Source organism: Rhinichthys klamathensis, unplaced genomic scaffold, assembly GCF_029890125.1.
Source record: "Rhinichthys klamathensis goyatoka isolate OS25496 unplaced genomic scaffold, OSU_Roscu_1.1 h1tg000111l_1, whole genome shotgun sequence".
NCBI lineage: Eukaryota > Metazoa > Chordata > Actinopteri > Cypriniformes > Leuciscidae > Rhinichthys > Rhinichthys klamathensis.
The window spans coordinates 4,021,622-4,041,327 of NW_026606649.1; the positions used below are offsets into that span (position 1 = coordinate 4,021,622).

Here is a 19,706-nt window from a genome sequence, read left to right on the forward strand (position 1 = left end):
AAACCATGATCTCGACGGAAAGGATTTTTTTTTTGCACATCTAAGCGAAACGATCTTTCCTTCTCCTTAACCCCGACAGCAAGACATGACGCAGGCCTGGTGGCAAGGTCGGTGGAGCTCCAGTATTGCATCTGGAACTACACCCCCCTCATGGTCAGCATCCTTCAAAAGATCGGCTTGGTCTGCAGAGTCCACCACCGCGTATGCTTTGCCTACAAGCTTAGATGTAAATTGGCAGGGCTTTGAGGGCAAAGCGGGAGATGAGAGGTAAAAAAGCACGGGCAGAAAATTGGTGGAAAAGCACAGGCAGAAAACGGTCCCCCCCCAAGACCTCAACATCTCATCGTGGAGTTCTGGGAAAAATGAAAAGCTCGCAGGATGTGAATATTTATGACCCCTCTGGAACCGTTCATCTAGCCTGCCCGGAGTGGGTTCCTGTTTTTCCATCTACCAGTTTAGATTCAGTCTGGCGGTGCCGCGAGTCATAACATTCAGTAACTCCTAATACGCCGGTGCTGGGGAGGAGGCGGCGGCCGAACTCACAACGTCCTAAATAGAGCCAGGTGGGAATGGAGCTTCTTCACTGTGAAATTATCCAACATGACATCATGACTTTTGCTTAAACATACACGCCACTTTCAAGTCGAGTCACGTGTTATCTATACGCATTTTGAGCTATCCGCGTGAACCGTCATCTTTTGCGTGTATGTCTACGCTGTTAAATGTCCGAGTGATTCCGCGTGTATGTACACGCCGTTAAATGTCCGAGCGAAACGAAGCAAAATGTAGATCTACATCTGGGGAGCGATTTATTTTTCTCCTAGGATGGTAGGGGAAGACTCATAAATGGTATTAAACCCAGTGACGGGTAGGTTTAGGGACGGGGTTGGGGTAGGTCATATATTTACATATACAGTAATGTACGTTAAGTCAACGGCGTTGATAAACACGCTGAAAAGCAATTATGCGTGTTGATAGCACGCCAAAAATGGAAATACGAATTGGCGTATCATACATACGCCATTTCATGAGATCAGTCTGAATTATCACAGTGAGTACAGCCAGCCCCCTTGAGGGCTGACCGTGTGTGCTCCCATCCTAAACAACTGACACACAGATCGCCAGATAGCCCTTCAAACGAAGATCTTTCTGGACCCCACTTCAAACGAAGGGGTATGAGAACCACCAGCTACAGCAGCAACAACTAGGGCCCTATGATTTCTGCGATGCGGAAAACACTGACGGAATCGCAGAATCAATTTACTGTATTAACTTCTTAACCCGCATCGGCCCGCGAGCGGGCCGTCGAGGGCGTGGCTATACTTTTATTACCTTTTTTAAGCTTTGTTTTATAACAAATATTCATCTGACTATCATAAACTATGCATCATTTGAAAGCTAAAACACTCAAGAACCATGTTCTAGACTTGTTTTTGCAATCAATACACCAGAGAGGAAAGGGTTAAATAAAATGCAAAAGGACTGCTCATTTGAAAATGAGCAAAATGAACCGCTATACTCATCTTTCATCTCGTATGGTTCAGATCAGTTCGGAAGAATCCAAGAAACAACAGCATACATTTCAATGTAAGGGTCCACTCTTCAAAATGCATCCCACTTTTTAATCCAAAACAACGAAAAATAGGGGAAAAAAATGAAATATCCTCCTTTGTTTTCATGAGCGTTTTCGAGATAGAGTTCGCATCATGTTCATTTTCAAAGAAATATCGATTCTAATCCATATTCCAACACTCAAAAGCCATCTCACCCCCGCAGTTTAGACTCTTCCGGATCGAATGATACATCCTATTTCTCTCTTGTTCAATCACAGGCTCTGTTACAGACCAAAACAGTAAGAGAGTCCCTGACAGGCTGAGCGCGCTGTCCATCGCGCAGCTGGGCTTTCGACTGGATAAAAGCCTGGATAATGCTATCCAATGTCCTTTGAGCTACGTTTTGATTGATGGGAGTATTAGCCAACTAAAATCGATTGCAGTGATAGACAGTTCATGCAAGCACATTCGTCAAATTCAACTGCGCAAAGTTTTCATTCACATGTGCGCTTTCGCCACGCGCGCAGCACGCACACACATAGTTAGCAGACCAGAATGTAAACAGACACATAAACGCGATGTTTTGACACATGGAGCTTGCATAAATGCACGGATTTACTCTAAAGCTTATATCTGAGCATCTGTATCATGGATCGTCGACTACAGAAGAGATTTGAAGGTTTTTTTGCAGAAAATGACGAAGAGCAACAGGAAGTAATAGGATATTCATTATAAGTATCAGTTTATTGCAATTTATTTGGGTAAAAACCACGTTTGTAATTACAAATGTTCTAAAACATTTATGTTTTTCTTTTTATATATTTTATACATTAGTTGGAAAATGAACACTTCTGCAATGTCTATACATGTAGTGAGAAATCACTGTTTTTGCTATTAGAATTGTTCAAAATAAAGATAATTTTGGTAAAATGTTCAAATGTTGTGCTGAAATCGTTTTTTTCTTGTGTGGTTTGAAGGGCATAACAGTTCTGAATTGTTGTTGCAGACCTATAGTGTTTACTCCCTATGTAAAGTGTTTGGGTGCCAGGTGTCCATTTGGAGTCTCCAAATTGCATTTTGGAAAGGACGCCTATACTTTTCTTGAATAAAAGCTTACAGAAACTACATTTTTGGGAGTATCATCCTCAAATTTGAATCTAAACATGGTCAGACATTCAATTTTATCTTTATGGTGTTTTCAGGCCCTTAACATAAAAGTCTGATCATTTTTTCCCTAAGTGAAGTTAATTAAAAGAAATCGTGAGTCACATTCATGTAAATTTTACCTTGTTTTACTCTGTTCCTATGCTACTTTGAGTAATAATGACTCTTGGGTAACAAAGTTTCAAGTGTCTAGTTTAAAAAAAGATCAGAGTTATGAATGTGGACCATAGGGTTTAAGAGCTACAGACATTTGTATTTGGGTATGTCATTTTCAGAAAATTCTCAAAAAATGGGGCGCTGGTTAAGAGGTTAAGCGGAATTTAACGGAAATTCTCAATGTTTAGTGAATTAATAAAAAGCAGGTCAGTATACTTAAATCAAATCACGATATAGACTAGTATGTGTGAATATTAAACCGCAAAAAGACTATTTAAATATGAATCCTGCATGTTCTGCATGTCTCTTTGTGAATGAACGGCGCAGACGCGCGGTTTCATTTACCACACACACACTGAAGCACACTCGCTGTGTTTTCGGTCTCTGCCGCCTCACTATATGAGAACATGAATGCATGAACTTCATCTCCAGAGCCGCTCTGAGTCACTGAAGTTCATCAGCATTTTACAGTTTAATTTAAGAAAACCTATCGTCATATCATAAGGGACTTTCACACTGGAGGAACCTATTCATAGTTCTTAGAACTATTGGCAGAAGTACCTAGATTTTGGCGTGTTTGACCCGCAGGAACTAGGAACGATTTTAGTTCTAGGAACTCCTTTTGGAGGAACTAATTTAGCTCTTACCTCAGAGTAGGGTCTAAACCAGCACTATAGGAACTACCAGTGACGTTAGTACACGCTGATTGGCCGAGCACACGCGAAACACCAGCACCCGCCATTTTTTAAAAAGCTGTGTAAACACACAGATTATAGCCTAATTATTTCCTCCAGAAACGAACTCTACGAACATGGAAAACAGTGATAGATGGGCCTCTTAACCTTTACACTAAGGAGAAAATCCAACGTAACTTTGAGGGGACCAAGCCAAACATGATTATGTATTTCTGCTCAGCTAGCAACACAGGACATCAACCACACGGCATACGCTAATACCTTTTCATATACTGTCTTTCTATGTGGTCACCGTGATTTTGTGAAGTAAGACATGGTCCTGGATCAACATTTTTTTTTTACCCTGGATCAACATTCCTGTCCCAAAATGTAGTCCTTACCCAATCCCTACCCCTAAACCTAACCCTACCCATAACTTTTCCCTAAAATCAGAGGGTAATGATAGGTGAATAACACTGATGTTTAAGTACTTCACCCTGGTTCTAAGCCTAAACTTGACATAAACTGTAAACTTGTCCCTCAGATCTGATTGGTTGATTGGAAAGTTGATCCAGGATCAACAACGATGTTGATCCAGGAACATGTGGTACTTGGTGAAATCACGTTCACCCTTTCTATGTACAGTTCTATCTAATAACGTATTAGACAGGACTGTTTGACAGATCGTAAAATAATCAACACAGATAATGAAAGCACTGTGTGCTCAGACTTTGGCGTTCTCAGCGCCGTCAAAATAAAAGTCACAACAACAAGCGCGGCTTACGTCACTTCAGAGTTCCTTCTGGTGGTGCGAATGCAACCAGGAAAATGTTCCTAAGGGAAACATTGGTTCTCGGGAAACCACCCTGGTGGCTAGTTACTAGAACTAAATTGCTAGAACTACCCGGTGCGAAAGCACACGGAAACCCGTCAAAATAAAAGTGACAGAAATATATTACAGTTGTAGAGTAGAATTTAGCTACGTCTCAATGTAATAATAATACTAAAACTAATAATAATAAGTTATTATTAAAACTTCATTTTTTAAGAAATAAACACAATTTTTCTTCCGTGTTTTAATTCTAAGAGTAAAGCTCTGTTGTGCCACACATTGTTTGAGAAAAAAGTTTGTTTCATTTCATATGATTAAAAGATCAATTAAATTAATGTCTTATGCCTACATTTGGCCAAAGGGTAATAAAATAGAATTGGGATTGGGCCAGAGAGAGAAAAAGAGAGAGAGGGAGAGAGAGAGAGACACTTTGGGCTCTGACTCAAACAATAAGCACTTTCTCCTAACCTGTTCCTCTGAAGAATGACATTCTTCTATCAAAGAATGCAAAACATTACTAAATATCACTCTCTTGAGGGCAATTTATACAGCAGAGATGTACCCGTTAAGCACAGCTAAGAAGCAGTCTCCGTAGATGCAGACAGCTGGCAGAGAATGTGCTTTATAACCAACCATTCCAAGGACACAGCTGGGACAAATGAAAGAATGAATTCTTTCCCATGAATTAGCTCTATTTTGCATGCTGGATAAGAGCAGGATAAACAAGCACACAAATTCATGGCAGAGTTCATTAATAGCACCCCAAGATTTGATGCATGCAGAAATACACAAAACAGAATTTGAAAAGACAAGATATTGTTTTTCTATTGATCCACCAAAAACCACCAAGGCCTAAATAATTATTAAAATTTGAACAAATACGAAATACTAGATATTAAACAAAACTATAATTGTATACCTGTATAGCTAAAACACAATGGGCAAACATCTGTTGTCATTTATTGTAAGACAATGTAGACCCCAAAAATGGCTTTTAAACGCGTAAAACAAATAAGAAAAATGTAACATTAGACACTTAATTTAAACGCAACAACAGGGTAGAAAACGAACTGCATTGACTCATCATGATCAAACATAACATGTTACAACTTATTCGCAGTAGTGTGAGGAGAAAAAACAAAACGCGTCTCAAAACGAGCAGAATGGAAAGAAACGTTATAGCGGAGTAAACGCTTGTGTAAGAAAGTATGGAGAATGCACTGACCATCATTCACTCACCCATGTTGTGTTCTCTGCGTTCGGGGGGCGTTAGTGAAAGTTCTGCGGGTGTTTGGGGTGGACAAATTTTCTCTCAACTGAACTAATGTGTCGCTCCAGTTCGGGACCATTGCTGCGGTGACGTCACTATTTTGGGGTAGCACGGGGCCACTATTTTTTCCATCAGCACAAATTAACTTTGTATTGCTAGTAGCCTACCATCCATCAGTCATAGAAACATATGATTTGAGTGATAAACCCAGGATGATACTATCGCAGTGCTTACACATAAACTGAAATTACTTATTTACAGTTCCACATTGAAAGGACAATGAAGAGAAAACGCAATTGTTTTTGTTTGTTTTTTATTAAAAAATAAAATGTATATTAGCCTATATGCACACTAACCAGGCGCAATTTAGCATTTCATGTTGTTGTAAACTTTGATACTGAACTTAGGTAGAGAGTTCAAGGAGTACAACAGAATATTTAATTGCCGGATGCTCCGAAAAAAACACCATGGCAACCAGAAGGCGGGCTGGGAACTCTATTCAGTTTTTGCCATTTGGTATTATGCCAGCACGGCAAACAGAGAAGCTCCAAATTTCTCAGATCCTGATGCCTGTGGAGAAAATGTCGACACTTTTGCAAACTAGTACATGTGGGGGTTATTTTTTTAAAGAACTTTTCATTTTAGTAGCAAATTTGGAGTGTCACATGTTTGTCATTAGCTTTTTTATTCTTTTTTTTTTTCTTTTTTTAAGACAATAAGAGACAGTTTCCAGGAGACCAATAGTTAGTTCTTGACCAGTGTTGGGTGAGTTACTCAAAAAAATTTTTTTAAAGTTATTAATTAGCTACTAGCTAGTAATTACATCTTCAACTGAGTACTTAGACTACTGTACTAATTACTCTCTTTAAAAAGTATTGCATTACTTTACTCCCAAACTCTACTTTTTCAAGGGGAAAGTAATTCAATTACATACAATTGCTTGGTAATAATTTACACCCAACACTGTTTTTGGATAAGTTAAGAAGTTCTTCTTTAGGTTAAGTTCTTTACTAATGATCAGCATTATACAGTACAGTTATGTGTACAGTATGTGAAGTTCTTGATCAAAACAATGAGCAAAACCTCAACCTCACTGAAAAAAAGTAACCTTTTAATTTATTGTTTTAATTGAATTCGGAAGCAACTTTCTTTTTTTTTTCTTTTTTCTTTTTACTTGAACGTGTGATGTTTGTAGCCACAAAATCAGAGAGGCTCCTCCCCCAACATCTATTCAAAGGCAGTCACAGGAGACAGCTAAAACAGCTTTCTGTTTTTATTTAATCTCCTGAGGTGGATGTTAAAAACAAGTGTAAATGGACAAAACTGTTTTTTTTTTTCATTTGAAGAACTCCAATCCAAAAGAGTATCATCATTAAATCCCACCGGTCACAATAGTGACCGTAAAAAAATGTTTCATTTCTAAGGCTATAAAAATGTTACTGAATGATCTATCAATGCATTTCCAGCAGATATTGAAATAATAAAGGGTCTCAATGAAAATTATGTGCAGTGTCGCATGTTTACTGTAAATTGTCACATGACCAGAGCTGTTTATTTCCTGTTTGTGCCAAGAGAAGAGGATGGCAGCAAGAAAGCTCCCAAAGAAAAGATTAGTAAAGTATGTTAACATAAAGATAGGACTTAGATTTTTGGTACACATCATGTTTAAGGTGTCTAGTATTGATATATGCATTTGCAATTACTTAACTTTGTTTAATGTGGTCATAGAACTTACAAACATGTCACCGGCAACAATAGTGACCGGTGGGATAACCCATTGTATCTACATGCTAATACACATAGGCTAACTGTTCTACCTTACTTTCTTCTGCTACCTAACTTTCTACTTAATTTTACACACACACACACACACACACACACACACACACACACACACACACACACACACCCCACACACACACCGCACACCCCACACGCACACCACACCACAAACCCCACGCACACCACACCACAGACCCCACACACAAACCACACATTCCACACACACCACACACACACCAGACACCCCACACACTCACACAGCACACCCCACACGCAAGCACACCACAAACCCCACGCACACCACACAACAGACCCCACACACAAATCACACACACCACACATCCCACACACACGCACACCCCCACACACACACCCCACACACACACACCGCACACGCACGCACACCACAAACCCCACGCACACCACACCACAAACCACACACCCCACACACACACCACACACACCACACACACACCACAGACACACCACAGACACCCCACACACACACCGCACACGCACGCACACCACAAACCCCACGCACAACACACCACAGACCCCACACACCCCACACACAAACCACACACCCCACACACACACCACACATCCCACACACATGCACACCCCACACACACACACACCAGACACCCCACACGCACACACACCACAAACCCCACGCACACCACACCACACACCCCACACACAAACCACACACCCCACACACCCCACACACACACCACACATCCCACACATGCACACCCCACACACACACACACCAGACACCCCACACACACACACCACACACGCACGCACACCACAAACCCCACGCACACCACACCACAGACCCCACACACAAACCACACACCCCACACACACACCACACACCCCACACACACACCACACACATGCACACCCCACACGCACGCACACCACACCGCAGACCCCACACACCCCACACACAAACCACACACCCCCCACACACACCACACACATGCACACCCCACACACACACACACCAGACACCCCACACACACACACCGCACACGCACACACACCACAAACCCCATGCACACCACACCACAGACCCCACACACAAACCACACACCCCACACACACACCACACACCCCACACACACACCACACATCCCACACACATGCACACCCCACACGCACGCACACCACAAACCCCACGCACACCACACCACAGACCCCACACACAAACCACACACCCCACACACACACCACAGACCCCACACACCCCACACACACACCACACACACATGCACACCCCACACACGCACGCACACCACAAACCCCACAAACCCCACAAACCCCACACACCCCACACACAAACCACACACCCCACACACCCCACACATGCACACCCCACACACACACACACCAGACACCCCACACCCCACACACACACACACACCACAAACCCCATGCACACCACACCACAAACCCCATGCACACCACACCACAGACCCCACACACCCCACACCCCACACACACACACCAGACACCCCACACACCACACACCCAACACGCACGCACACCACAAACCCCACGCACACCACACCACACCACAGACCCCACACACCCCACACACACACCACACATCCCACACACATGCACACCCCACACACACCAGACACCCCACACACACACACCACAAACCCCACGCACACCACACCACAGACCCCACACACACACCACACCACAAACCCCACACACCCAACACGCACGCACACCACAAACCCCACGCACACCACACCACAGACCCCACACACAAACCACACACCACACATCCCACACACACACCACACACACACGCACACCCCCCACACACACACCAGACACCCCACACACAGACCCCACACACCCCACACACAAACCACACACCACACATCCCACACACACACCACACACACACGCACACCCCCCACACACACACCAGACACCCCACACACACACACCGCACACCCCACACACAAACCACACACCACACATCCCACACACACACCACACACACACGCACACCCCCCACACACACACCAGACACCCCACACCACAGACCCCACACACCCCACACACACACCACACATCCCACACACATGCACACCCCACACACACCAGACACCCCACACACACACACCGCACACACCACAAACCCCACGCACACCACACCACAGACCCCACACACACACCACACCACAAACCCCACACACCCAACACGCACGCACACCACAAACCCCACGCACACCACACCACAGACCCCACACACAAACCACACACCACACATCCCACACACACACCACACACACACGCACACCCCCCACACACACACCAGACACCCCACACACAGACCCCACACACCCCACACACAAACCACACACCACACATCCCACACACACACCACACACACACGCACACCCCCCACACACACACCAGACACCCCACACACACACACCGCACACACAAACCACACACCACACATCCCACACACACACCACACACACACGCACACCCCCCACACACACACCAGACACCCCACACACAGACCCCACACACCCCACACACAAACCACACACCACACATCCCACACACACACCACACACACACGCACACCCCCCACACACACACCAGACACCCCACACACACACCAGACACCCCACACACACACACCGCACACCCCACACGCACGCACACCACAAACCCCACGCACACCACCCCACACACCCCACACACACACACACACACACGCACGTACACCACACACCCCACACACACACACACAAACACACTGCACAGGTCCTATAGACCTATATTCAGTCTGTCCAATGGTTGATACAACACATTATCCCACCGGTCACAATTGTGACCGATCATAAAACTCACTTTTTCACACACTTTTCCAAGAAAATTAAAAAAAATTATGATTGATTGTTTCAAAGGGATGCTAATGACACATGATTTGGATATTTTTATGTCTGGGAAAAATTTGGGATTAAATGGGTTAAATACACCATACAAACTGCCACACCCACACGTGTAAATGCAATACATTTATTAATCAATCAAATCTCATTAATTAAACAATGACATCTTTGCATTAAAAAAAAGAGAATTCTGCATGTAAAAACTGCACCAGAGAATAAGCCAGCAAGCACTCTCAAGTGTTCATGTGAGATGCAAAAAGAAGAGACAGACAAAACACATTAACCAAAGACTGTGGGGGAGGCAATGACCTAGTTAGGGAGAAATGACTACATGAGAAGAACAGCACTGAACTCTAAGCAGTGTCTCCATCGTTTACGTATATGAGAAACTTAAAAAAAAATAGAACCGTGTTGTCTGTGGATACCACTACAGACAAATGTACAGATACCTCAAAAGAAAGTGAGTGTAAGGATAACATTTATTATTAAAGTCAAAGGCATTTACTGTTCAGATCTTGAATATTTATTAAACGTACTCTCGAAGTGCTATATCTGTCTGTAAGGACCTAACACATGTTTGTGTTTTAAATGAGAAAGGTCCTCAAAGATGCTGATTTGTTACAACACTTCAGTACTGTCAGTACAACAGAATCCAAACAGTCTCTGATCAGTTCAGAAAACAGGTTCATCATCCTGTGATGTTGTGTCAGGCTATGATGGATGTCTGATCATCCTACAGGTTTAGTGGTATAACAGGCCAGTACTTGGGCTGTTTTTTGTCACAGTTGCGATCAAATGTGAGCTGCATGGCTGTTTCCATCCCCTGAATTTTTGCTGCATCTTTACCATACAGCTTCTTCATTTCTGCGGTCCTCCTCTCTCCCGGACGCTCTGAAGGAGGCAGGCTGCTGCGCCAGGAAACTCTGTGTAAGTCTTGGTCAGCCAGTACATAAGAGTCCTGCTGCTCTGCCTCCATCTGCTGTTGTTTCTCTACATGGCAGAGAAAGAAGAATTGTCATGACTAGGAACTCCTGACATTAATTAATGTTTTGCTTTAGGATAGAGATTTTATACCAGACATCAAGGGGCAACCAAACTCAGTGCCAAAATCAAGTAAACAAAAACTCCCTGAAAATCAAACACTAAAACTTTTAAACAGGAATAATAATAATCATAATAGGAAATCCAGCAATTTTGGTTTCTAAATATCTCTTCAACTTTTATGATTTTGTGCTCAACTGCAAATAATTGTGGTGGGCACAAACCATGCTTATTTTAAGAGAACCCTTATTTAATGTGGTCTAGTTTGTGTGTTTATTTACCTTTTGTTGATCATTTCTGAGAATGAGGGTATGTCACAAAACATGTTGGAATCAACCTGGGTGAGTTCATCTCAATTGGTTATTTTTGTTTTTAAGTGATTACCTCTATTTACAACATTATTTTAAAGTGCCCCTATTATGGATTTTTGAAAATGATCTTTCATGTAGTGTGTAACAGCTGTAAGTGAATGAAAACATCCTGCAAAGTTTTAAATCTGAAAGTGCACCGTATATAAAGTTACTTTCTTTCAAAAGTAAGAGTCGACTGAGTCAATGAAATGAATCTTTTTTCAAACGAGTCATAAGCCGTTTCATTGTGACGTCAAGACGAAACATTAGCATATTGCACGTCCACTTATTGCGCGTGCAGACACCAGGGAAAACTTGAACCCCTTCAATTGATTCCAGATTCCTGTGGATACTGGACAGCATCATGTCGAGAAGACGCTGTGCCCTACAATGTGAAGGTAAAGCCAGTTTTTTTTTTTTTTTTTTTACTGCCCAAGGACAAGCATGTGAAGAATCAGTGGTTAAAATGAATCTTTACCACAATATCACAGCAGTATAATCCTAAACCTTTGCTGTTTTTCCTTTATTTTACTGACGACGACTTTCTAAAATCTCAAATCTTCTCAAAAAGTTCAATGCAGGATTCGCAAACCACTTGCTCTTGAAAGATGGTGTTCAAAATACTTGGTTTTGAGTTTGATATTGTGAAGGTCTCCTGCTAACTGGCTAACTCATGTTATCACTGTCTTAGGCCCCGTCCACACTACTGCGTTTTCGTTTAAAAACGGAGACCTTTTGCTACGTTTGCACCTCCCGTCCACACTAAAACGGCAAAAACGGAGACCTTTTGCTACGTTTGCACCTCCCGTCCACACTAAAACGGCAAAAACGGAGACCCAAAATGGAGAAGTTTAGAAACGCTGCCGACCCGTTTTTCGTTTTGAATCTCCGGAGGGCGTTTTAGTGTAGACGGGTCAAAACGGAGAACTTTAGAAACGATGACGTAGTAGAGGCTCACGCTCGGCTCTATGATTGGGTGTCATCAGTCATGGCGTATATCTTTGCTAGCAGCTGTTGTACAAGTAAATTCTGCATTTTACACTGCTATAACTGCCTACATGCGCCGGAGTCAAGCTATTATTCGAGCGATCTGTGACAATTCCCGTGTGCAGCGGCGGCGTTGACCGTACATGGAGCGTCGGTTTGGGGTTAACCCAGAGCATGGTGGGATAATTTTATCAATGAAGTTGTGTTTACACCGGCACGCGCATGCCCAGTGTTGGTGAAAGGTCACGTGATCCGCGTTTTCAGTCGTTTTAATGTGGACGGAGATCAATTCTAATACGCAGCTAAAACGCTGGTGTGGACGGAGATCGTATTCGTTTTAATTATCCGTTTCTAAACTAAAACGCAGTAGTGTGGATGGGGCCTTACTGTAATACTTCTGCTAATCAGTTGTGGGCCACTATTACCTAAAACTGTGTCTATTAATGCAGATTGTCCGTCGTTCTCACTACTTTGAGGAAAGATTAAGCATGGAGCAAGATTTGTTTTACCAACGTTTATGTTACATCAGTCATTCACGCTAGAGCTCGGCTAATGTATGCACTGTTATTGATACAGTTTCCACATGTTCACCGCAATAAATACTCAGTAAATAAACAAGTAACTTACAAGTAAAGTAATCAGTTTGTTGATGGACATGCACTTGTTAATGCTTATGGTGAGGAATTACAGTTGCATAATGTACCTCAAACTGAGTAGTGTATCACTAAGAAATGTCCTGCTCGAGTTGTCCTTGCGATGGAGGTTCGGGTTGAATAACTAGTTCTTCCAATGTTTCATCGCACTCGGATTGATATAGTAAAATCTACGTCATTGTTCGTTACTCTGTTTAGTTTACGGTGTAGGAACTAGTAAGCCTCAGGACAAGCAGAGCTGACGTTATGGCAATGGGCGTTTTTGTTTTCGACACGCGCGCTGTACGCGGTAAACCAATCACAACAGACTGAGCTGTCTGGCCAATCGGAGCAGAGTAGCTCGTGGAAAGGCGGGATTTAAAGAGATTGATTCATCTTACGAGTAGTTTGAGAATCATTGAAAATGTGGTGATGTGCAAATGTATTTTATGAGAAAATGAAACAGTTTTTTTTACCTTTGATGCATGTAAACCTATTGTAGGAGACTCCAAAACAACATTAGGAAACTTTAAAATAGCATAATAGGGGCACTTTAAGACTTATTAGGTCCCCCTTTGAAGTTTGCAGGCTTGTGGTCCCCAGCCTCCTGCTTGAATGGTTTCAGACCTCATTGATAAGCTATTATGCTCATTTCTCAAAACACATGAATAAAATATTATTTTATCAATAAATAAATAAGCACCAAAACTTCACCCACCAAAAATATATAGGTGAAAATGATTCTGATTCTATTACATTATGGTAAAAAATGTCCTGGAAATCAATTTAAGGGAGCTTTTAAAGCTTGCTTCAGGATACTTTTTTTTTTAAATCCCTCTTTCTTTCCAGACAAGTATTTTTTTTTAAATTGGACAAGTGAATGGCCGATTTGCTTACAAGCACATAACAACGATTAATGCCAAGCCCATGCAAAGATGGATACCGTGGTTATTCCAAATATAATCAAAAGTTTAAAGATTTTACAATACCAAAAACAAAGAAAATTAAAAATGGTCAAGCAACCTTGAGATGGATTGACCCACTTGAGATGGATTGGCTAGCTTCCACCAAGTAACATGAATTTGCAGCATAAATAAAAAATACTGTCCCATTTGATTGGATGATTGGAAGTTGAAAAGCCTATATATTTTGCCATTCAAATACACTATACGCAGTTGTTGTTTTATTATTTGTATTTAGCATTTAGAATCACTGTCATATGTTGTCAAACAAGCCAGTACTTTAAATATAAGATCACATACCATCAGGTCAGTATTTAACAATGAATAATCGCATTTTTTTTTTGCAATGAATCATTAGGGTGCATCTCTCCTTTAAGCAGGCTTAATGTGTAAAACAGATGGCAAGTGTACAGAGACTGCATGGCAGTGGGGACAATCTGGGATAATGAGCCTGGCTCCTCTCAAGCTCTCATCCATAAAATAATAATCTAAGCAAATTAAATTTGAGAAGAGAAGACTTTGGGTTGTCTGTATCTTCAGTCTGTTTTTCTAATATTTTTTGTACCTAACTCTGTCCTCATTCTCATTTCATATCGGTCTTGGTTTTTGTTCTGCAATTATATTATTTCTAATTTTTGTTTGTTTGCTTGCTTGGATTATGAATTTCTCTGTCTTTCACAGAGCTTTATGTTTTATATCTGGTTGTAGTTATCAAACACATTATTGTACGTTATATGACAAGGCTGAGTTACCACCTCTGGCTATGCGGAGAAGTTACTATTTTAGTCCATCTGTGGTATAACTCCTTATTTGTCACTCAGCTTATCCAATACAAATGTATACTATAACCTTTGCTCAAATGTCCTGATATAGCTAATGTTCCTCAGGTCTGAACAGAGCTTGAAAAATAAAGATTTTAAGCAACACTTCTGTTGCTTGGAATAATCTGCTAAATATTTTAAAGTTGTCCATGCTCCCGTCACTAAATGAATTTAAAGGGTTAGTTCACCCAAAAATGAGAATTCTGTCAGTAATTACTCACCCTCATGATGTTCCAACCCCGTAAGACTTTCGTTCATCTTCGGAACACAAATTAAGATATTTTTTATTAAATCTGAGAGCTGTCTCACTCCTTAATAGGCTTCTATTGTAATTGAAACTTGCCGGCCCAGAAAGCTATTAAAGACATTGTTAAAATAGTCCAAGTGACTACAGCGGCTCAACCATAAGTTTATCAAGCGACAAGAATACTTTTTGTGCGCAAAAAAAACCCTTAAATAATAACTTTATTCAACTATTCATTTTCTTCTGTGTGGGCCTCTGAGTGAGTTCAAGTAGTATAACAGCGTAGCGCTTCTGGGTTGTACGTCAGAAGGTAGGCTCACTATTGGCCAGCATCACACACATGACCAGTGTCAGCCAATAGTTCCAGACTTAAGCAAAATACAAATAAAATAAGTCAGCACAAAACAGAAAAACTAAATGCATAGATCAGTTTTAATAAAAGTTTTCACATATGCTTTTAAACACTTACTGAGTTCCTGCTTGTGTCGCTCTGTCTGGGCAAAGTATTGTCGCAGTTCTTCTGAGATGTCCATGTTGCTGACGTCACACTCAATCTGGCTCTCATCTGAACTCTCCTCCTCCATCTCACTGTCTGAATCGGTGGCCTCATTCTCCCTTTTTTCTTCTCTACCTGTCGTTCTGTCTCTGTGATTTTTCCTCCAGCTCTTATCTGCATGCCAATCTGAGTAACGCTGCATGGTAGAGGGGCACATGGAATACAGTGCCTGGAAGTGGCCAACCTCCAAAGCTTTCCTGTATGCCTGCTTGTGCCTCTGCCGCCAGTTCATGGCCTGCTGGTAGTGCTGCCAATAACGGGTATAAACTGGATGGGCATACCACACCGGTCCATCACCCTGACTGGCCTGTAACATAACAAATGCTGTTAATGTCTTATGAGTATAGAGTGCTTGGAATTATCACTCTGTGTTAAATTTACAATCAATCATACAGCCTTGAATGACTGTATCATATTTATCAACTAATTATCGATGACATTTGGAAACATTTTACAATAAGGTCTTATTTGGTAAAATTAGTTAATGCATTAATTAACTTGAACTAACAATAAACAATATGTTAGTTAAACAATATGTTAGTTAAACCTTTGTGAATGTTAGTTAAACGCTAGCGTTAGTTCACAGTGCATTAACTAATATTAACAGATACAACTTGTCATGTGTTAGTAAATTCTGAGATTAACATTAACTAAGATTAATAAATACTGTACTATAAATATTATTCATCGTTAGTTCATGTTAACTAATAACAAATGAAACCTAATAAAGTGCTAAGATACTAGTAAATTACAGAGAAGTGTAAGACCTACCATTATGAAGAGGCGACTAGTAAATGGAATCAATTTATGTACCTGTTAGAGAGAAAGGATTATTTCAATTACGAGTAAACATTTATGTACTCATATGCAGCAGTGGACAGGAAAATAATAATTTAGCGATAACACATGTACAATTAAGTGAGTTACCTAGTAATTTCGAAGAAAGGAGCAGGAGTACTCTTTAAACAACAACATGCGTACTATAACCAATAATTAAACGTATCATGTATTAAAACGACAGCATAGTTTAGTTGTACTTCTCACCACTCATATCGTCCCCTGACATGAGCATGGAGAGATGGCAGGCTGTAGCGCACAAAAACAACTCGATTACGTCGACCACGTCGTGCCCTTTCTTTTACTGTCTATGGTCTTGCCCCATGTAAGCCCATTCTTCTTATTTAATAGCGGTTGGCAGACCAACTTAAATGGTGCATTCCCGCCACCTACTGGAGAGGAGTGTGGAGTTCTTCTTCTTCTCTAGGATTATGGCGGTTCGCAACCAGCTTTGTTCAGGTGCATACCACCACCTACTGTGCCGGAGTGTGTAATTGCAAGGTTTTAGTACTTAGTATTTTTTTTTTTTTTTTTAAACCTATATGATATGATCTAATCGTGTATATTTAAGAAATTTAAATACAGCTTTGCAGCACTCCCTTGTTTCTTCACTCATCCCTAAAATCCCTTCTAAATTCCATCCCTGTCCTAATTCATATATCTTGTCACGTAAGATGTTCCTTTCAGCATCATATTTGCTACATTCATGATGACATGCTCGACATTTTCAGGCACATTACAAACCTCACATTTATCAGACATACATTTTGCCATTAAAAACAGCGTTGATTTTAACCCAGTATGCCCAAACCTTAATCTTGAAAATATCACTTCATCTCTTCTACATTTACCTTTGAAACCCTTCACCTTAATTGATTTTTGTATGCTGTAATAATGTCTCCCTTTAGTGCCTGTGTCCCACTTCTTCTGCCATACATCACTCACTGCTTTCCTAATTAATTCTTCTTCTTCTTTAATAGCGGTTGGCAGACCAACTTAAACGGTGCATTCCCCAATACGAGTGTTCGTATTGGTCATCAGTCCTCCTCTAGTCTACCTCTAAATTGTGGAGTCCCACAGGGATCAATCCTCGGCCCGGTATTGTTTATCCTGTATATGCTACCTCTGGCCTCCATTTTTAATGAACACGGAGTATCCTTTCATTTATACGCTGATGATACTCAGATCTACTTTCCGTTAAAACATAACGACAAAAATGGTTTACAATCCCTGTTGGCCTGTTTAAATGAACTTAAGCTTTGGCTGTCAAGTAATTTTCTAAATTTAAATGAAAATAAAACCGAAATCATTTTATTTGGGCCCAGGGAAAACTGTGTTCTTGATGCTGACCGTGGTCCACTTGCACCTTGTGAAACTCAATGCGCTAGAAATCTGGGCTTTCTGTTCGATCATAACCTAAAATTTGATAAACAGATCAGTGCTGTTGTAAGATCGTGCTTTTTTCATCTTCGCCAACTTTCTAAAGTGAAACCTTTTTTAACCAAGAGTAACTTCCAAACAGTGATCCATGCTTTTGTTACATCACGTTTAGACTATTGTAATTCTCTTTATGTTGGTGTCTCTCAGTCTTCCCTCTCCCGTCTACAGCTAGTGCAAAACGCAGCTGATAGACTTCTCACTGGGACCCGTAAGTAGGCCTACGAGTCGATCACCCCGGTTTTATCATCACTGCACTGGCTACCTGTCAACTTTAGAATTGATTTTAAAATTGTATTATTTGTTTATAAAGCACTCAACAATTTGGCCCCTCAGTACCTTACTGATCTACTTCGCCCGTACACTCCCTCTAGAAGTCTGAGATCTAGCGATCAATGTCTACTCATCGTGCCTAGATCTAGAGTCTAGACTTAAAAAGCGAGGTGATCGCGCCTTCGCAACTGCGGGCCCTAAACTTTGGAACAGCCTACCTCTCCACATTAGATTAGCCTCGTCTGTTTCCTCCTTCAAATCTTCTTTAAAGACATTTATTTTCCTTGACCTTTAATACTGCTTAATTTTGGTAATTATGGTTTATCTATTGTTGTGTTTTCCTTTGTTGGTAGTTTTTATTATTATTTTGTTTTATTCCGTCCTGTACGGCACTTTGGTCAGCCTTGGTTGTTTTTAAATGTGCCTTATAAATAAATATTGTATTGTATTGTATTGTATTGTATTGTATTGTATTGTATTAATGATTTGGCCTCTCCTTTTCCAAAAGGAACTTTCATTATTTCATCATCTTTTAATTTCAATGCTGACTTTGCAATTTCATCTGCTTTCTCATTTCCCTCAACACCTACATGTGCAGGCACCCAGACAAATTGCACATCAATTCCAACTCTTTGTATTCTCAGCATTATTGTACATATTTCAATCAATAAATCATCTCTTACTGTATTTTTGGAATTCAAACTATGTAGGACGGCAGTGGAGTCTGAACAAATGACAACTCTTTCCGGTCTCACCTCTTCTATCCATTGTAACCCTAAAATAATAGCAACCATTTCTGCTGTATATACAGATAATTTATCATTAATTCTTTTACATATAACTACATCAAACTCAGGTATATATGCTCCTGATCCTACATGTTCAGTCTCTGGATCTTTTGATCCGTCAGTAAATATGAGCATATAATTATAATAATTAATCTTCACATAATCTCGAACCAAATATACAATATTATCTACATTACTTTCACTCCATTCTTTCTTCTTCTCAAGAAGCTTCAAGTCCACATTGAGCACAGGATAAATCCATGGAGGAACATTACCCCATACAGTAGCTGGGCCATATTCTATGCTATTTAATCCATATTCTTCTGCTACTACATTAATATTCCAGCCAAATCCCTTACCTTTCATTTGTCGTGTATATTCCCAACAGTCACACAGAACCTTTGTTGC

General features: G+C 41.1%; 1 protein-coding gene across 2 annotated transcripts; it reads right to left on the reverse strand.

Annotated features, from left to right (window-relative positions):
- Positions 1-10,788: 10,788 nt before the first annotated feature.
- gemin8 (gem (nuclear organelle) associated protein 8) lies at positions 10,789-17,059 on the reverse strand. Of its 2 annotated transcripts, none has more exons than XM_056254301.1 (4): positions 17,008-17,059; positions 16,735-16,776; positions 15,877-16,270; positions 10,789-11,360 (listed from the first exon to the last, which is right to left on the reverse strand). In XM_056254301.1, the coding sequence occupies exons 2-4, from the start codon at positions 16,735-16,737 to the stop codon at positions 11,104-11,106; spliced, it is 654 nt and encodes a 217-aa protein (XP_056110276.1). In that variant the 5' UTR covers positions 16,738-16,776; positions 17,008-17,059; the 3' UTR covers positions 10,789-11,103. The 2 variants fall into 2 exon arrangements, with proteins under 2 accessions (XP_056110276.1, XP_056110275.1); XM_056254300.1 differs by having other exon boundaries at positions 16,891-17,047.
- Positions 17,060-19,706: the final 2,647 nt, after the last annotated feature.